Source organism: Podarcis bocagei (assembly GCF_964188305.1).
Source record: "Podarcis bocagei genome assembly, chromosome: 15".
Taxonomy (NCBI): Eukaryota; Metazoa; Chordata; class Lepidosauria; order Squamata; family Lacertidae; genus Podarcis; species Podarcis bocagei.
In genome coordinates, this window is record NC_138141.1 from 11,899,858 (window position 1) to 11,913,966 (window position 14,109).

Consider the following 14,109-nt stretch of genomic DNA (forward strand, 5'->3'; position numbering starts at 1 on the left):
GGTGAGGAGGAGGCGGGGGACGGCGGCGGCGCTCTGCTGAAAGGGCGCCCGCCCGAGATTATTGGGGGGGCTGAGCCCCCCCAAATTTTTTTTTGAGGGGGCTCGAGCCCCCTCAAGCCCCATGGAGTCGGCGCCTATGTCTGAAGCCATTTGCACATGCAGAATGTAGGCACCCTATATATAGAAATGAGCAAACCAGTGATATTTTAGGGAGCAGGCTAGCAGGGAGCCCATTACTTACACCATAGGAGTCTACACAACACAAAACACCATTGCTGTATGTAGGTTTTATTTTATTTGTTTTTTATCTGTTATTTTGGAAATGTACATCCAGTTTTTTCTCTTTATTATTATTTTTTAGATATAGCTTGTATATTATAAGGGACGTGGGTGGCGCTGTGGGTTAAACCACAGAGCCTAGGGCTTGCCGATCAGAAGGTCGGTGGTTCGAATCCCCGCGACGCGGTGAGCTCCTGTTGCTCAGTCCCTGCTTCTGCCAACCTAGCAGTTCGAAAGCACGTTAAAGTGCAAGTAGATAAATAGGTACCACTCCGGCAGGAAGGTAAACGGTGTTTCCGTGCACTGCTCTGGTTCGCCAGAAGTGGCTTAGTCATGTTGGCCACATGACCTGGAAGCTGTACGCTGGCTCCCTCGGCCAGTAAAGCAAGATGAGCGCCGCAACCCCAAAGTCGGTCACGACTGGACCTAATGGTCAGGGGTCCCTTTACCTTTACTGTTTAGTTTATACGTAAATCCGGTACTGAAATCCTTCTCTACCTTGAGTGTTGGGTTTTTTAAAATTAGCTTTTGCGTGATACAAAACAATCAGGTAAAGAGTGAAAGGTACATCTATGGTCTCTCTCCACTTTTCGTCGTGGGAGCTCACTCTTGATCATGCACAACAACCTTCCGCAGGGCTAGCGGACTGGGGAGTCGTGCAAGCTCAATCGTACTGAGCAGAGCGGAGCAGCAAGCGCCCCCCCCCCCGCCACCATCGCAGCTGACTTTACGCGGCGGAATGAAGGAAAGGCTGCTCGGTCCAATCCGAGGCCGCTGGGACTACAACTCCCGGCATGCAAAGGGGCGCGCACGCGCGTTTGACTGTGTGGGTGTTACGGGGGGGGTTAGCAACAGAGCACAGATTGGAGGAAAAACTGAGGCGGGGGGTGGGGGAAGCCCGTCGTTCGGTCCGGCTTGTCGGGGATGACGCCTCCGTGGGTGCGTTATTTGTGGGGGAGATGTGTGGGGAAGGGCAGGGGGAAACTGAGGGAGGCGGGGGGGGCGTGACGCGCGACCGCGAATGTGGGAATGAGTAGACACGTGTCACTACCTATGCAACTATGTCTCTGTATAGGGGGAAGGGGGCGTGTACGGGCTTGTGTGTGTCTGCGTGCGTTACCCTTCCTTCCCAGGTATCTGACCTTAAGGAAAAGAGTAAAAAGGGGACGACAGGACAACCGTATTTGTTTGGGGGGGGCATGGTGGGCGGGGATATATTTTTTGGGGGTGGCGAGTAAAGGTGGGTAGGACTTATTAGTTTGGGGGCCACAGTGGGAGGGGCTATTTGAAAGGGGGAGAGGAGTAAAGGGGGGATCGGGGTTTTTTTGGGGGGAGGGGTGGCATGTGGGGGGGCGGTTGTCCAGTTTTGCTGAATTTAGATTGGCCTCATAGCAGCCAACGTCTTTTTCTGAGGAGGCTTGTTGTGTTTACTGTGAGCTTAGTGGGTATATTTTGTGGTTATGCACAGGGCTATTTTTCTGGGGGGGGGGAGGGGGTGCCAGAACTCTTTGTGAACACCTCCGTCGTTCTCTTAAGAATGGCAGTGGTGCCCACCTGAGAGGTGCCAGGGCTGAGTTCTGGTTGCAAAAAAAGGAAAAGAAGCCCTGGTATGCATGTCCCCCAGAAAGCCAAAGAAGCGATTGGTAACACTTTTATTTTTCTCTTCCTCCCTTCTACCAGAATTGGCCATCGAAATGGTTGGCATGGATATTCAAGTACAGTGGTACCTCGGGTTACATACGCTTCAGGTTACGGACTCTGCTAACCCAGAAATATTACCTAAGGTTAAGAACTTTGCTTCAGGATGAGAACAGAAATCGGCACGGCAGCAGCGGGAGGTCCCATTAGCTAAAGTGGTGCTTCAGGTTAAGAACAGTTTCAGGTTAAGAACGGACGTCTGGAACGAATTAAGTACTTAACCCGAGGTACCACTGTAGTAGGAAAGGCTTCCCCTAGGCAGCAACCTGAAGGCCATGTGTGCACCTTCAAATTGCCTGATGCAACTGATGCTTCTCCAAGGCTTTTATTTTGCCCCCTTTGCCTTCCTCCTGCCTGCTGTGCAGCACATCTTGCTGCAACACAGAGGGGAAGAGGGTTGGAGAAATTGCAACTGTTCTTTTCTGTTGTTAAAAAAATGTGTGTGTGTGTGTGTGTGTGTTTGAAGGTAAGCTGCAGATCTCCAGATGAGAAGCTTGTACCTGCTGGTTTCTGCCTGTGCAGTTGTTAAAAGCATAGGTGCAGTAGGAGTAAAAATGTTCCCTCCAAATGTTGAATATTCATGCAGAAGCTCCTAGGTTGGAGAGTGTAGCTTCCAACTTCATCTGGTGGAATACTACCCTTTTTGCAATGTTGGGAACTGCAAGTTCAGTAGTATGTACTGAACCTTTGGAAAAATTAGAACATCTGTATGTATTAGGGGGAAAAACCATGCCATTGTGGTATGAGAGATAGTGGCTAAGAGAATGAGATCTAGGAGGCTGCAGTTCAAATCTCACTTCAGCTGTGAACTGAGCTGGGGGTGAGGCTTAAGATAAGCTACCTTCTCTGGACCTTAGTCTTCATATCTGCAATATGGGGATAACAACACTGGGCTAGATGTCTTGCAAGGGCCTACTAAGATAATATACTCAAAATGAGCTTGGCGTTTAGCAAACAAACATCTGAATCAGGAATGGAGAACCTCAGGATTCTCAACTCAACATCATGTGTGGTTGGGGACGAAGAGAGTCTAGGAGCATGTTTTGGGGTGGAAACTCTGTATTCATTTTTTTTGATAGAAAAATAGGATGCAAAAGAGCTTAGGGCAGCTTTTGTGTGTTTACCAGCTGGTCCTGTGTGCAGTCATCTGCTTTGGTTTGTGGATGTGGAGATGTTCTCTTTCATTCAGTATAAAGCAGGTACACCTGCTTTCATTTGAGTACTCTTGGAGGGCGTTTGCATGAGTGGCATCACTCATCCACTCATCCATAAATATTCTCCCTGCCTTTTGTATTCAACCACCACTCTTTTGCCCTTAAGTTGGTCCCCCAAGACTAGGTGACCAGATAGTGGTTTTTGGCCCTGCGCAATTCGCCCTAAATCCAAAGTGTGGTTCCTTGTTCTTTAGTTTCTGTTATGTTAAACAACTGATAAATATTCCCCGGTACAGCTCTGCATAAAGCTTAACCATGTTCTCCGTTTCCTCATAGAAACCTGGGTGCCTTTGGGACTCCGAGATGATAATTCATTCTCTGGTGACTCTGATTTCATTGTTTCCATTAGGGTATGAACCGATGCAGCACTGGCAACTACCAGATTGAAGAACAAGCGGTTTCTTTTCCAGCGTACAAAGCTTTGCATGTAAGTGTAATCTCTTACCTGGCCGAGGCAAGATTTGAACTGGAAACTTCCTGGCCTGCACTGTCGGCCACTTTGCTGCACCAGCTGTTCAGACAGCCGATCCCTATATAGCACCACAGTTGTAGTGTAGTGTAACCAACATACTTAAATCCGCAGTAATGGAATATTAATAAGGAATTTTGTTTCTGCCAGCACAGTAAGGTGTGGATTTTTCATTGCACTAGTTCTTCCTTCTGTGCTGGCTGGAGCTGATGGGAGTTGTAGTCCAAAGGATCTGGAGGGTGCCATGTTGGGGAAGGCTGTACCAATGCAACTAATAGTTTGCTTGTAAATATGCAGATGTGGTATTTTTAAGCAGGCACCTTTAGTAAGCTAAACGTAAAGGGACCTCTGACCATTAGGTCCAGTCGTGACCGACTCTGGGGTTGCGGCGCTCATCTCACTTTATTGGCCGAGGGAGCCGGCGTACAGCTTCCGGGTCATCTGGCCAGCATGACTAAGCCGCTTCTGGCAAACCAGAGCAGCGTACGGAAACGTCATTTACCTTCCCGCCGGAGCGGTACCTATTTATCTACTTGCACTTTGACGTGCTTTTGAACTGCTAGGTTGGCAGGAGCAGGGACTGAGCAGCGGGAGCTCACCCCGTCGCGGGGATTCGAACCAACAACCTTCTGATCTGCAAGTCCTAGGTGCTGTGGTTTAACCCACAGCGCCACCCGCGTCCCTTGCACCCTTAGTAGTTATTGGGAATTTAAATGGAACGTAGAGTAGGAGGCAGCTTAGATGAGTCTATTTCTATAGGAGGCAGACAGCTATTGCTCCTTGTGGTCAGTCATACCTTCCCCAAAACCTTGTAGGGAAGCCTCTTATAGAGCACCTGCAGCATTTGAAATGGTAAAGACATGGATGAATTGATACACAACTGCACTGTTCACAATGTCTATAGCGCTTTTCAAGGTAAAGTCCTTTGCAATTTTTTTTAAAAAAGTAACTCAGCTTTCCATCCGTTGGTATTTATGAAGCAACTTAGCAGCAGTATAATGATGCTGCTGAAAAAAGCCACATTATAAAGATTACTGCTGTGATCACAGCCAGAGCCAGCCAAATGATTATCTAGTGTTCTCTGAAATAGTTTCCTGTCACCTGAACCCTATTAATGAGGTAGCCGTGTATGTCTGTCTAGGATGAGAGTTCCACAGTTTAGGTGCTACCATTGAAAAGGCCCTGTCTCATGGAACAGCATAATCTTACATTTCATGTGATGGGGGAGATGGATGAGGGCACCAAGTATGATCTAAGTGAGTGGATAGAATCATGGGAGAAGCTGTCCCAGCCCCAAACCACTTAGGACTTTAAAGGTTAAAACCAGTGCTGTGTATTGGGCCTAAATGCCTAGCAGACACTGGTGCAGTTGACATAAAACTGAAATACTACACTTTATGTGGGCACTCCAGTTAACACTCTTGCTACCACAGTCTGAACCAGTTGCTATTTCTAAACACTTTCCAAAGGCAGCCGCACGTGCAGTAGTCTCGTCTGAATTAATGTTATTAGGGTATGAGTGACAGCAGCCAGAGCTATATCACAACAACACATTTGGGGGCAGTTCAGTCTAAGAAATGGTGGTTGGAGTCCTCATTCTCCCACCCAGCCCAGTTAGCTCTTCCATGCTAGTATGATTTCTTAGCTGCTTCCGCCATTGCTTAGTTGTCTGCATGGATGGCACCAGTTCCAAAGCTGACTTTAAATTGAAACTGGCGGTAGCAATTTGCCAAGTACTGTAGCCCCGATCTCAGCCCAAAGGCATTCAGATGCATTAGCCTTGGCAATATTTTGCAAAAGTCCGTCAACAGGTTAATGTGGCATTTTACATTCTGATGACTTCTCCCGCTTTCAGATTTCTGCCTTGAAGCAGAATGGACTCTTGCAGTCTCTGTCAGCAACACCCAACGGATGCAGAGAAGCAGGTATGGTTCCAGTTAGCTGAATGTTCCGCTGTGAGTTCTGTTTCTTTTCTGATGAAATGGCACACCGAAGGAGCTATAGTCATCATCCTGTCAGCAACTGGGTCATATACCTTTGATCCCACTGAGAAGATTGTTTTAATTCTTTGGGTGAGCTTAACCAAACCATCCTTTGCTAATTTAGTTCCTGTGTTAGGAATCTGATGCTCTTAAACAATATTTTAATCCTGGATGTTATTTTGACTGGAGTGTGGGTAGGGTTATGGGCATCATTGCATTATTATTATTATTATTATTATTATTATTATTATTATTATTATTGGTATTTTATTGTAAGCTGCCATAAGGCATTGTGGAATCCAAAATTTCAAAGTAAGTAAGTGTTGCCCTTGGGTGAAACCTAGTGAATGTTACTGTTGGAGGCAGTAATGGAGAGTAGTCACCATTGGCTGTGTGTGTGTGTGTTTGCATCCATTGAAATCCCCGTGTTTCAGAGTTTGATTTACATAAGATCGAAAACACAGTCTCTGCAGCTTACAGTCTGAAAGACACAACTATGAATATGAGGGATGGAGAGGTGAGGAAGCCACAAATTCAGGCACCAGTTCTTAAAGTTACAAATGACTAGCTTGAATGGAAACAGCTGAGGAAAAGTGGCAGCTGAATGGAGCTGGTCTTTCAGATCCAACGGCATGGACCCCATTTTCCACCTCTGCCTCTGTTGCTGCCTGATGGAATGGCTGCTACTAGGTGACAGTTAAGGGAGAGAGGAGCCCAGTGGAGCTGGCCTCTTGGCCAAGTCACTGGAGTTGGCCCTTGCTTCTCATCTCTTCCTCTCAGTGGCGTAGCGTGGGTTGCTAGAACCCGGGGCAGCGCAAGTGTTGCGCCTCCCTGGTGGGCTGGGCAGCAGGGGGGCACGTGGAGCCCACACAGAGAGGGAACGGAGCCTGTCTTCAACAGGATTCTCACCCGCTGCCTCTGTTCACCTGCCCACTAGACCAACCCACCTGCCGCTGTGCCTCAGAAGCCGGAGCTCTGTACCTGTCATGGAGGAAAGACATTAGCTGATATCCAGTGCAAGCAGATTGCCTTAGGAACATAAGAAAGTGTCTTATACACTTATACACAAGAAAGTGTCTGACCATTGATCCATCTAGTTCATTATTGTCTACACTGACTGACAGCAGCTCAGTCAAGGTTTCAGATGGGGGGGTCTTTTCTAGCCCTCTCTGCATATGCCAGGGATTAAACCTGGGATCTTCTGCACTGAGCTGTGGCCTTTTCCTTGGCTTGTGGCACAAAACAGTCAAAATTTATTGTCAGTCAAGGCAAGGGCTAATTTTTTAAAAAAACAGGAGCTGCTTTTCACCTTAAAGCTGCTCTTTTGGAAGTGGTCCCATAGTTGACATGGTTCCATGATGTTTTGTCTCATCTCTCTCTTTCTCTTTGTTGCTAGATATTAGCGAGGAGGTTCTGCGAGCCCGAGAAGAATGGGACAGTGTGGCAAACATCCATTCGGAAGGTATGAAAGCAACGGCAATGACATTTCCTTCTATTGGGACCAGTTAAACATGGCAATAGATTAATTTAGATGACTGTAAGAAAAGCAAGTGTCAAAGAGCAGGAAACATGTCTAAGAATAGTATGTGGTGGGTGTGAAAATGTTGGATGTGATTCAGTCTGGGAATTATCAAGTTATAAAGTATTAGCTATGTATAAGTTACTAGTGCTTCAAGTATTTTCTTCAGTCAGTTAAATAATCTGCTGCTTACTGGTATGTTTAGCGCTATGAGAATGGGGGAAACTCAGTACTCATGAAAAACCTAGTAGGCAAACTCAGTGGCTGTGTTTGCATGAATAGCTCAGGTGTGATTTTAACCACGTTTGTTGAACAAGCCAGGATCAGTCTCATAAATGAGCAGTGTAACCATGGTTTGCTTTGTATCATTGTCACATGTCCTGGGGCATGGCATCAAAACAAATGGGGATAATGGATTTGGACGTCACAAGAAACCTAACACAGAGACTATAGTTAGTTAGCTGGGGTGGGTTTGGACATACAAACCACAATTAAGCTAAACAAACCATGGATTTAGTGTTCTATACAAACCATGCCTGCATGTGCACTACGCAATCATTTTCCCACCATGGCGTTTCTGAATGTGTGTGTTTGTGTGTGAGTGTGTACACATACACTTACTATATGCTTCATATTTTCAGATATATGCAATTTAATGTGGGGGGCAGGGAGAACTGCATCAGGATTAATGTTGCTTCAACCCTCTCAAATCTACCTTCAAAATTTTTGGATGGCAAAAAATTTAAATGGACCAATAGCATTGTTCTTTATCAGTATTTAGGTATAGATTTTTTTATTAAAAAAAAAAGACGTACACTTATTAAAGGCAGACAGAGTCAGACCCTGCGACCATGGAATATGTGAAGAGTGAATTATCCAGAGTTCATACATTGAAATGGGCCAGCGTTAAAGTGATAACAATGGGGTCTTGAGAGAGTAAAGTTAAAGGGAACCATTAGGTTCAGTCGTGGCCGACTCTGGGGTTGCGGCGCTCATCTTGCTTTATTGGCCAAGGGAGCTGGCATACAGCTTCTGGGTCATGTGGCCAGCATGACTAAGCCGCTTCTGGCGAACCAGAGCAGCGCACGGAAACGCTGTTTATCTTCCCGCCGGAGTGGTACCTATTTATGTACTTGCACTTTGACGTGCTTTCGAACTGCTAGGTTGGCAGGACTTGAGAGAGTACATAAGACTATTTAACAGGAAAGCTTAAAATATAATGAACATAGTTGATAAAAGCTATTTTTAAAAAGGTAAACTTCCCGGTCCATGTTGAAAAGAGTACTGGGTTAGCTGAAATTGTGGCAGGCTTTTTTTTGTTATTAAGACCAGAATTTCAGAATGGGATTCTAATCGAACCTGTGGTATGTAAACTGAAGCTCTGCTTTTTATGAAGAAAGGACTGCAGGATTAAAGTGGCTTCATTCTTTAATTGATTGTAGAATTAAAGGTTAAGATTACAGATTGCAGCCTTAATGAGATTGTGGTGAGGCTTCCTGCATAAAATCCTATCGTTTCCATAAAAGAGCAGGATCTGAAATCTGCCTCTGGCCGTATTTATAGGCACCATTTCAGGCTGACACTTCTCGGTGGGGGGAAACCAATTGTAGGTAACATAATTTACTTAACAAACACAACCAAGTACATGTTTGAGTCAATCTAGTCCTCTTGCTTAAACATTTAGTGTGCTTTCCCCAGCTCTGATCCCAGGCATGCTTGTTAAGAACATAAGAACCTTGCTGCATCAGACTACAGATCTATGTAGTCCAGTTCCCACATCCCAAATTCCTCTGGGAAGCTCACAAGCAGTGCAGGAGGACAGTATCCCCCTTCTGCTGTTGTTTTCCGGCAACTTCTCTGCAGAGAGGCGCACTGCCTCTGATCCTGGAGGCAGCTTTTCGCCTCCTGGCCCTTGATAGACTTATCCATGCATTTGTCTAATCCTCTTTCAAAGCCATCTTAAGTTGATGGCTGTCACCACCAACTTTGTGGCGGCAAACTCCACTGTTAGCTGTGTGAAGAAGCACTTCCTTTTTATCTGTCCTTAATCTTCTCCTTTTCAGCTTCCTTGGAGGACTCCAGGTTTAAATGTTATTAGGAAGGGAGAGAACTTCTCTCTCCACGCCGTGCAGAATTGCAATAATCATAGGTGGGTTCACCCTCGTATTCCAACAGGAAAAAAGTCCAATAGGGCTTAACTTTCAAGTAAATGGGCACATAATTGGGCTCTTAGATAAGGCAACTAAGTAGAGGTGAAAGAAAGCTCCTAGTGGTGATTTATTTAAGTGATACTGCACGAATTCACTTTGGATTTTTACCCTCTTAAAGGTCTTTTTTTTCTTCCCCCCCCTTTTTGATAGAGGTGTACTTGATAGATGACCCACTATTGAAACCTTTGCTTAATTTACCTTCACTTACTTTCTGCGAGAAGAGCAGGGAAGATATTTTGAAGAGGGATCACAGAGTGGTTTACAGTATAAAAACACAAAAATGCATACCCAATACCCTGTGGGTTCAGCCTGGTTGGCCTGTTGTCAGTCAAAGAGGACATTTATGAAGGCATTGCAAGGCCAGTGCAATACAACCCCAACCGCAAGTACTTGAGGGGTAGGACACCAAATATGACAAAAACACAAGCATTTATACATTTGCAAGTAACATACATGTATGGTGACACTTCCTTCTGCTAGCTTCTACTGGTTTAATCACAAGGCACAACATCTTCCTTATATTTCCCACCTTCCTTTGTTCTTAACAGTTAAGGCAATAGCTCCTGCATGTTGTTTTGCGTACCTAGGCTCCCTTGTGCCCTCAGCAAGGAGATGTATCAGGGCTTCCAAAGCTGGGAGAGACCATGGCCAGAAACTCAAAAAGTTTGCTTTTTGTCGCCTTTTGCGCTCCATCAGTGACTTCCTCTGCATCCATTGGGGTTGGGTCTGCTCTGCTCCGTCAGTGCACCTGCCTGCCTGCCTCCCTTCCCTTTTCCTCCTCCTGCAACTCTTGCCCGCTGTCTCCTCTCTCTTCCCTCTGAGCTCTGATGGGCGCTGCACTCGCACTTTTAATAGCACCACTGGCTAATTGGAGAGGGGGGTCCTGCAAGGGCTGCTGTGATGGCTCACACCAGCAACTGGATTCCTCCGCTGAGGCAGCCAGAAAGAGCCTGTGCACCTCGTCTGGCCTCCCAGAGCAGCAGAGGAATGACCTGGGGAGTTCATGCGGACTGGCAGGCAGACCTTTAAAGCTCTATGCGGCCTAGGACCCACGTACCTACAGGATCACCTCTCCTGGTATGCCCCGCGGAGGACCTTAAGGTTCACAAATGACAACATTTTGGAGGTCCCAAGTCGCAAGGTGGTTAGGTTGGTCTCAACTAGGGCCAGGGCCTTTTCAGTACCGGCCCCAACTTGGTGGAACTCTCTGTCACAAGAGACTAGGGCCCTGTGGGACTTGACATCTTGTTGCAGGGCCTGCAAGACAGAGCTGTTCCGCCTGGCCTTTGGTTTGGACTCAGTCTGATTCTTATGTTTCCCTCCCCATATGGTTTTCACTTTTAAAACGAGGCTGCATTTTAAATTGCATTTTAACCTATATTTTAAATTGTTTTTTTTTCTTTTTCTTTTTTTTTCTTAGTATGTTTTTACTGAAATTTTGGTGTTAGCTGCCCTGAGCCCGGCTCTGGCCAGGGAGGGCGGGGTATACATAAAATTTATTATTATTATTATTATTATTATTATTATTATTATTATTATTATTATTAGCCATGTCAAGCCAAACTGGAATGGAGCAATTTTTGTGCCTGCACCCTTGGCAGAGGCCAACCTAACTAACCCCTAGGTACGCCCCTGCTCTCATGGTTCTCTTGCAAACTCAGCCGTTCTCAAACACATTTCAATTTTCAGTTTTATTATTTCTATAACAATAACATAATAACAACAAAACAGTAACCCTGCTCCTGTTACAGCCAGAGGACTGAGAGATGAGGACTATTTTCTCCTGGCTCCTAAACATCTGTAATGAAGGCACCAGGCAAACCTCCCAGGGGAACTTAGCTCCCTCTCACACACCCTGGCATTAAAATTGTATTGCTTGCCTTTTAAAGAAGAAACATTAAAGTTGCTCGAGACCAAAGCCTTGTTGCTTGCGTCGCTCTCAAAAGTTCTTGCTGCGGAAGTTAGAACTCTGTGGTCTTTCGCAAAGGAGATCACGCAGGCTCAGCCGAAAGCTTCCGCTTGCTGAAAATGGTAAGAGAGCGATCTAAACAACAAGGACTCCTGCTGAACGATGCTTTAGGTTGTCTCTTCTCTGCTTCCACTTTCTCTATGGTTTCAGCTCAAAGGGTGAGCATGGAGGGTGTGCACTCCTAGTTTCCCTGTCTCTGAACTCAAAACGGTGCTGCGTTTGTTTCCATGCTCACTTATGTAACGCTGAGCAAGTTGCACACTGTAATCTACATAAGTGTATTAAGCAGCTTGAACCGGAAATCAAAGTAATTTATCGTTATGTTAAAATTTGTAAAGTTATTTATTTCTTTTTCCTTTGTGAAAAATGAAATATTTTTTTAAAAAGTTTTTTTTTAAAAGGCCAGACAAAGGTGGCCTGCAAACATAGAGTAATGTGACCAGCCTACAAGCCTGTGCAGCCCAGATAAGCCTGCTGTGCTAATTCGTCCTGAATTACTCTGAGCATATCTATCAGTTTTGAGGCTTCTAAAAGGTCAAGTGAATGACATCAACTGCATATTTGTGTCAAGATATGTATGCTTGATAACTATCATCTATCCATCCTATCTATCTACCTCCCTCCCTACCTACCTATCTATCCACATACACACATAACAGTATTTATATAAAACCTGCCTGTAAGATACTTAAATATTTATACATAAAACCTGCCTGTTGAAGCAAACGTTGAGATAAACCAAAGCTTGCAGTTTGCATTGTGCTGAATTCTAGGCAGTAGAGTTGATTATCTTCAGGACATTAGCAAATGATTAAATCTGAAATAAGATCATAGATTTGATATGATGGAATATGACCAAAGAACCTTGATGATTGTGGATTCTTCCACTGTTTCGGAAAGAATCATAATTTTGTAGAGCTGTGCTTCACTCCTATCATTCATATCCCTCGCTAGGGCTGAACTAGACACAATTTTAACTGTGTGAATGCAATTAAAGTGCACAGTTTCTGTCACATAAATAGTAGTCCTGGGAAGCTTGAGCATCCTTGGAACTATGAAGGTGGGGTTGGGAGATTGTAACTCTTTCCTTCTCTGCCACAGTCCTACAAAATCTGCCTCTCCCATTGTCAATGGAAGCTTCCCTTGAAATGTAAATAGCAGCTTCGCTTGGACTATGTCAGGGAGAGAGTTAAACTTCCCCCACTACAGTTCCAAGGCTGCTGAAGCTTTCCCACAGCTATTAACATAACAAAAACAACACAGTTAATTGCATTCATGCAATTAACATTACCCTGCCCCTTAGTTCAGCTTTCAAAGGTTTGAGACTAAAGTCCAAACACATTTTTCTCATTTGTAACTGATCCAACCCCCTGATTGCTTTCATTGCCTCATTTTCTATCTTTTCCCAATTGACAGTATCCTTTCTGAAATGAGACAACCAGACCTGCCCATGCTATTTCAAATGGGGTTGCCCCGTTGATTTATATAAGGGCATTATGATTCTAGCAGTTGTATTTTTCGTCCCTTTCCTAACGATTCCCAGTTCTGAGCTTGCACTACTACAGTACGAGCTGACATTTTGATTAAGTTATCTGCTTACAACCATAAGACCTTTTCAGACAAATCAGACCCCATCAGCATATATGTGAATTTTAGATTTTATTTTTCTCTCTGTGTGCATCGCTTTTACACTTACATATGTTGAATCTCATCTGCCAATCCGTTGCGTCTTCACTCAACTTGAAGAGATCCTTTGGATGCTCTTGGCTATAACTCGGTGTTATTGGCAGACTTGGCAATGCTATTGTTTCTCCCTGGTTCCAGATCATGTATGCATGAGTAAATAAATATAACACAAATTCCAGTACAATACTTCTTAAAAATAGGTGGCTGTTGTTTTTTAAAATGTTGTTTTAATATTGTAAGGCTCCACTGGGAGGAACAGTGGGATGAACATGAATTAAACAAATGCTCTTCTCTTCTTTGTGACTGTAGGAATTGTGGAGAGGCCTCTAGGGCCAATACCCTTAATCTCTTTCAATGAAGCATTGCAATACTTCCAAACAGCAGATCTCTCAGACTGCAGGGTATGTATGTGCCAACTAGGATTGATTTAACAGCCATACTGCTTAAATATTTTAGGCATTGAAAATGCTGCATTGATGGTTCCTGTTTGGCTCTTAAAGCACTTCCGAGGTACTCTTATTCCTATTTCATTTTGTCAGGGAGAGATAGAGTTGCCAGAGCCCAGGAGCTTAAATCTCCATGATTTAGCTAGTTCCCCTCCTTTCCGCCACCCTGTCTCCTTTTTGCTAACAGATACAGGTGAAACTCGGAAAATTAGAATATCGTGGAAAAGTTCATTTATTTATTAATATTAAATGAAATCAGCAAAGTGCTCCAAAATCTCCTGGTTGATGGCTGGGTTGACCCTAGACTTAATGAAGCACAGTGGACCAACACCAGCTGATGACATGGCTCCCCAAATCTCTTTTCTGATGAAAGCAGCTTTTGCATCTCATTTGGAAACCAAGGACCCAGAGTCTGGAGGAAGAATGGGGAGGCACACAATGCCAGATGCTTGAAGTCCAGTGTGAAGTTTCCACAGTCTGTGTTGATTTGGGGAGCCATGTCATCAGCTGGTGTTAGTCCACTGTGCTTCATTGAGTCCAGGGTCAACACAGCTGTCTACCAGGAGATTTTGGAGCACTTCATGCTTTCTTCCACAGACGAGTTTTATGGGGATGCTGATTTCATTTTCCAGCAGGA

At 44.8% G+C, this 14,109-nt stretch overlaps 1 protein-coding gene across 7 annotated transcripts in view; it reads left to right on the forward strand.

Moving 5' to 3' along the window:
* Positions 1-1,001: 1,001 nt before the first annotated feature.
* ELMOD3 (ELMO domain containing 3) overlaps positions 1,002-14,109 on the forward strand; it is a 28,988-nt gene continuing 15,880 nt past the window's right edge. For 2 of the 7 annotated variants that reach the window (XM_081171770.1, XM_081171774.1), the window contains exons 1-5: positions 1,960-2,063; positions 3,541-3,618; positions 5,516-5,585; positions 7,039-7,104; positions 13,336-13,427. In XM_081171770.1, the coding sequence (XP_081027896.1) occupies positions 1,974-2,063; positions 3,541-3,618; positions 5,516-5,585; positions 7,039-7,104; positions 13,336-13,427 (396 nt within the window). In that variant the 5' untranslated portion in view covers positions 1,960-1,973. The other 5 variants (XM_081171771.1, XM_081171773.1, XM_081171772.1 and 2 more) reach the window with 5 other exon arrangements.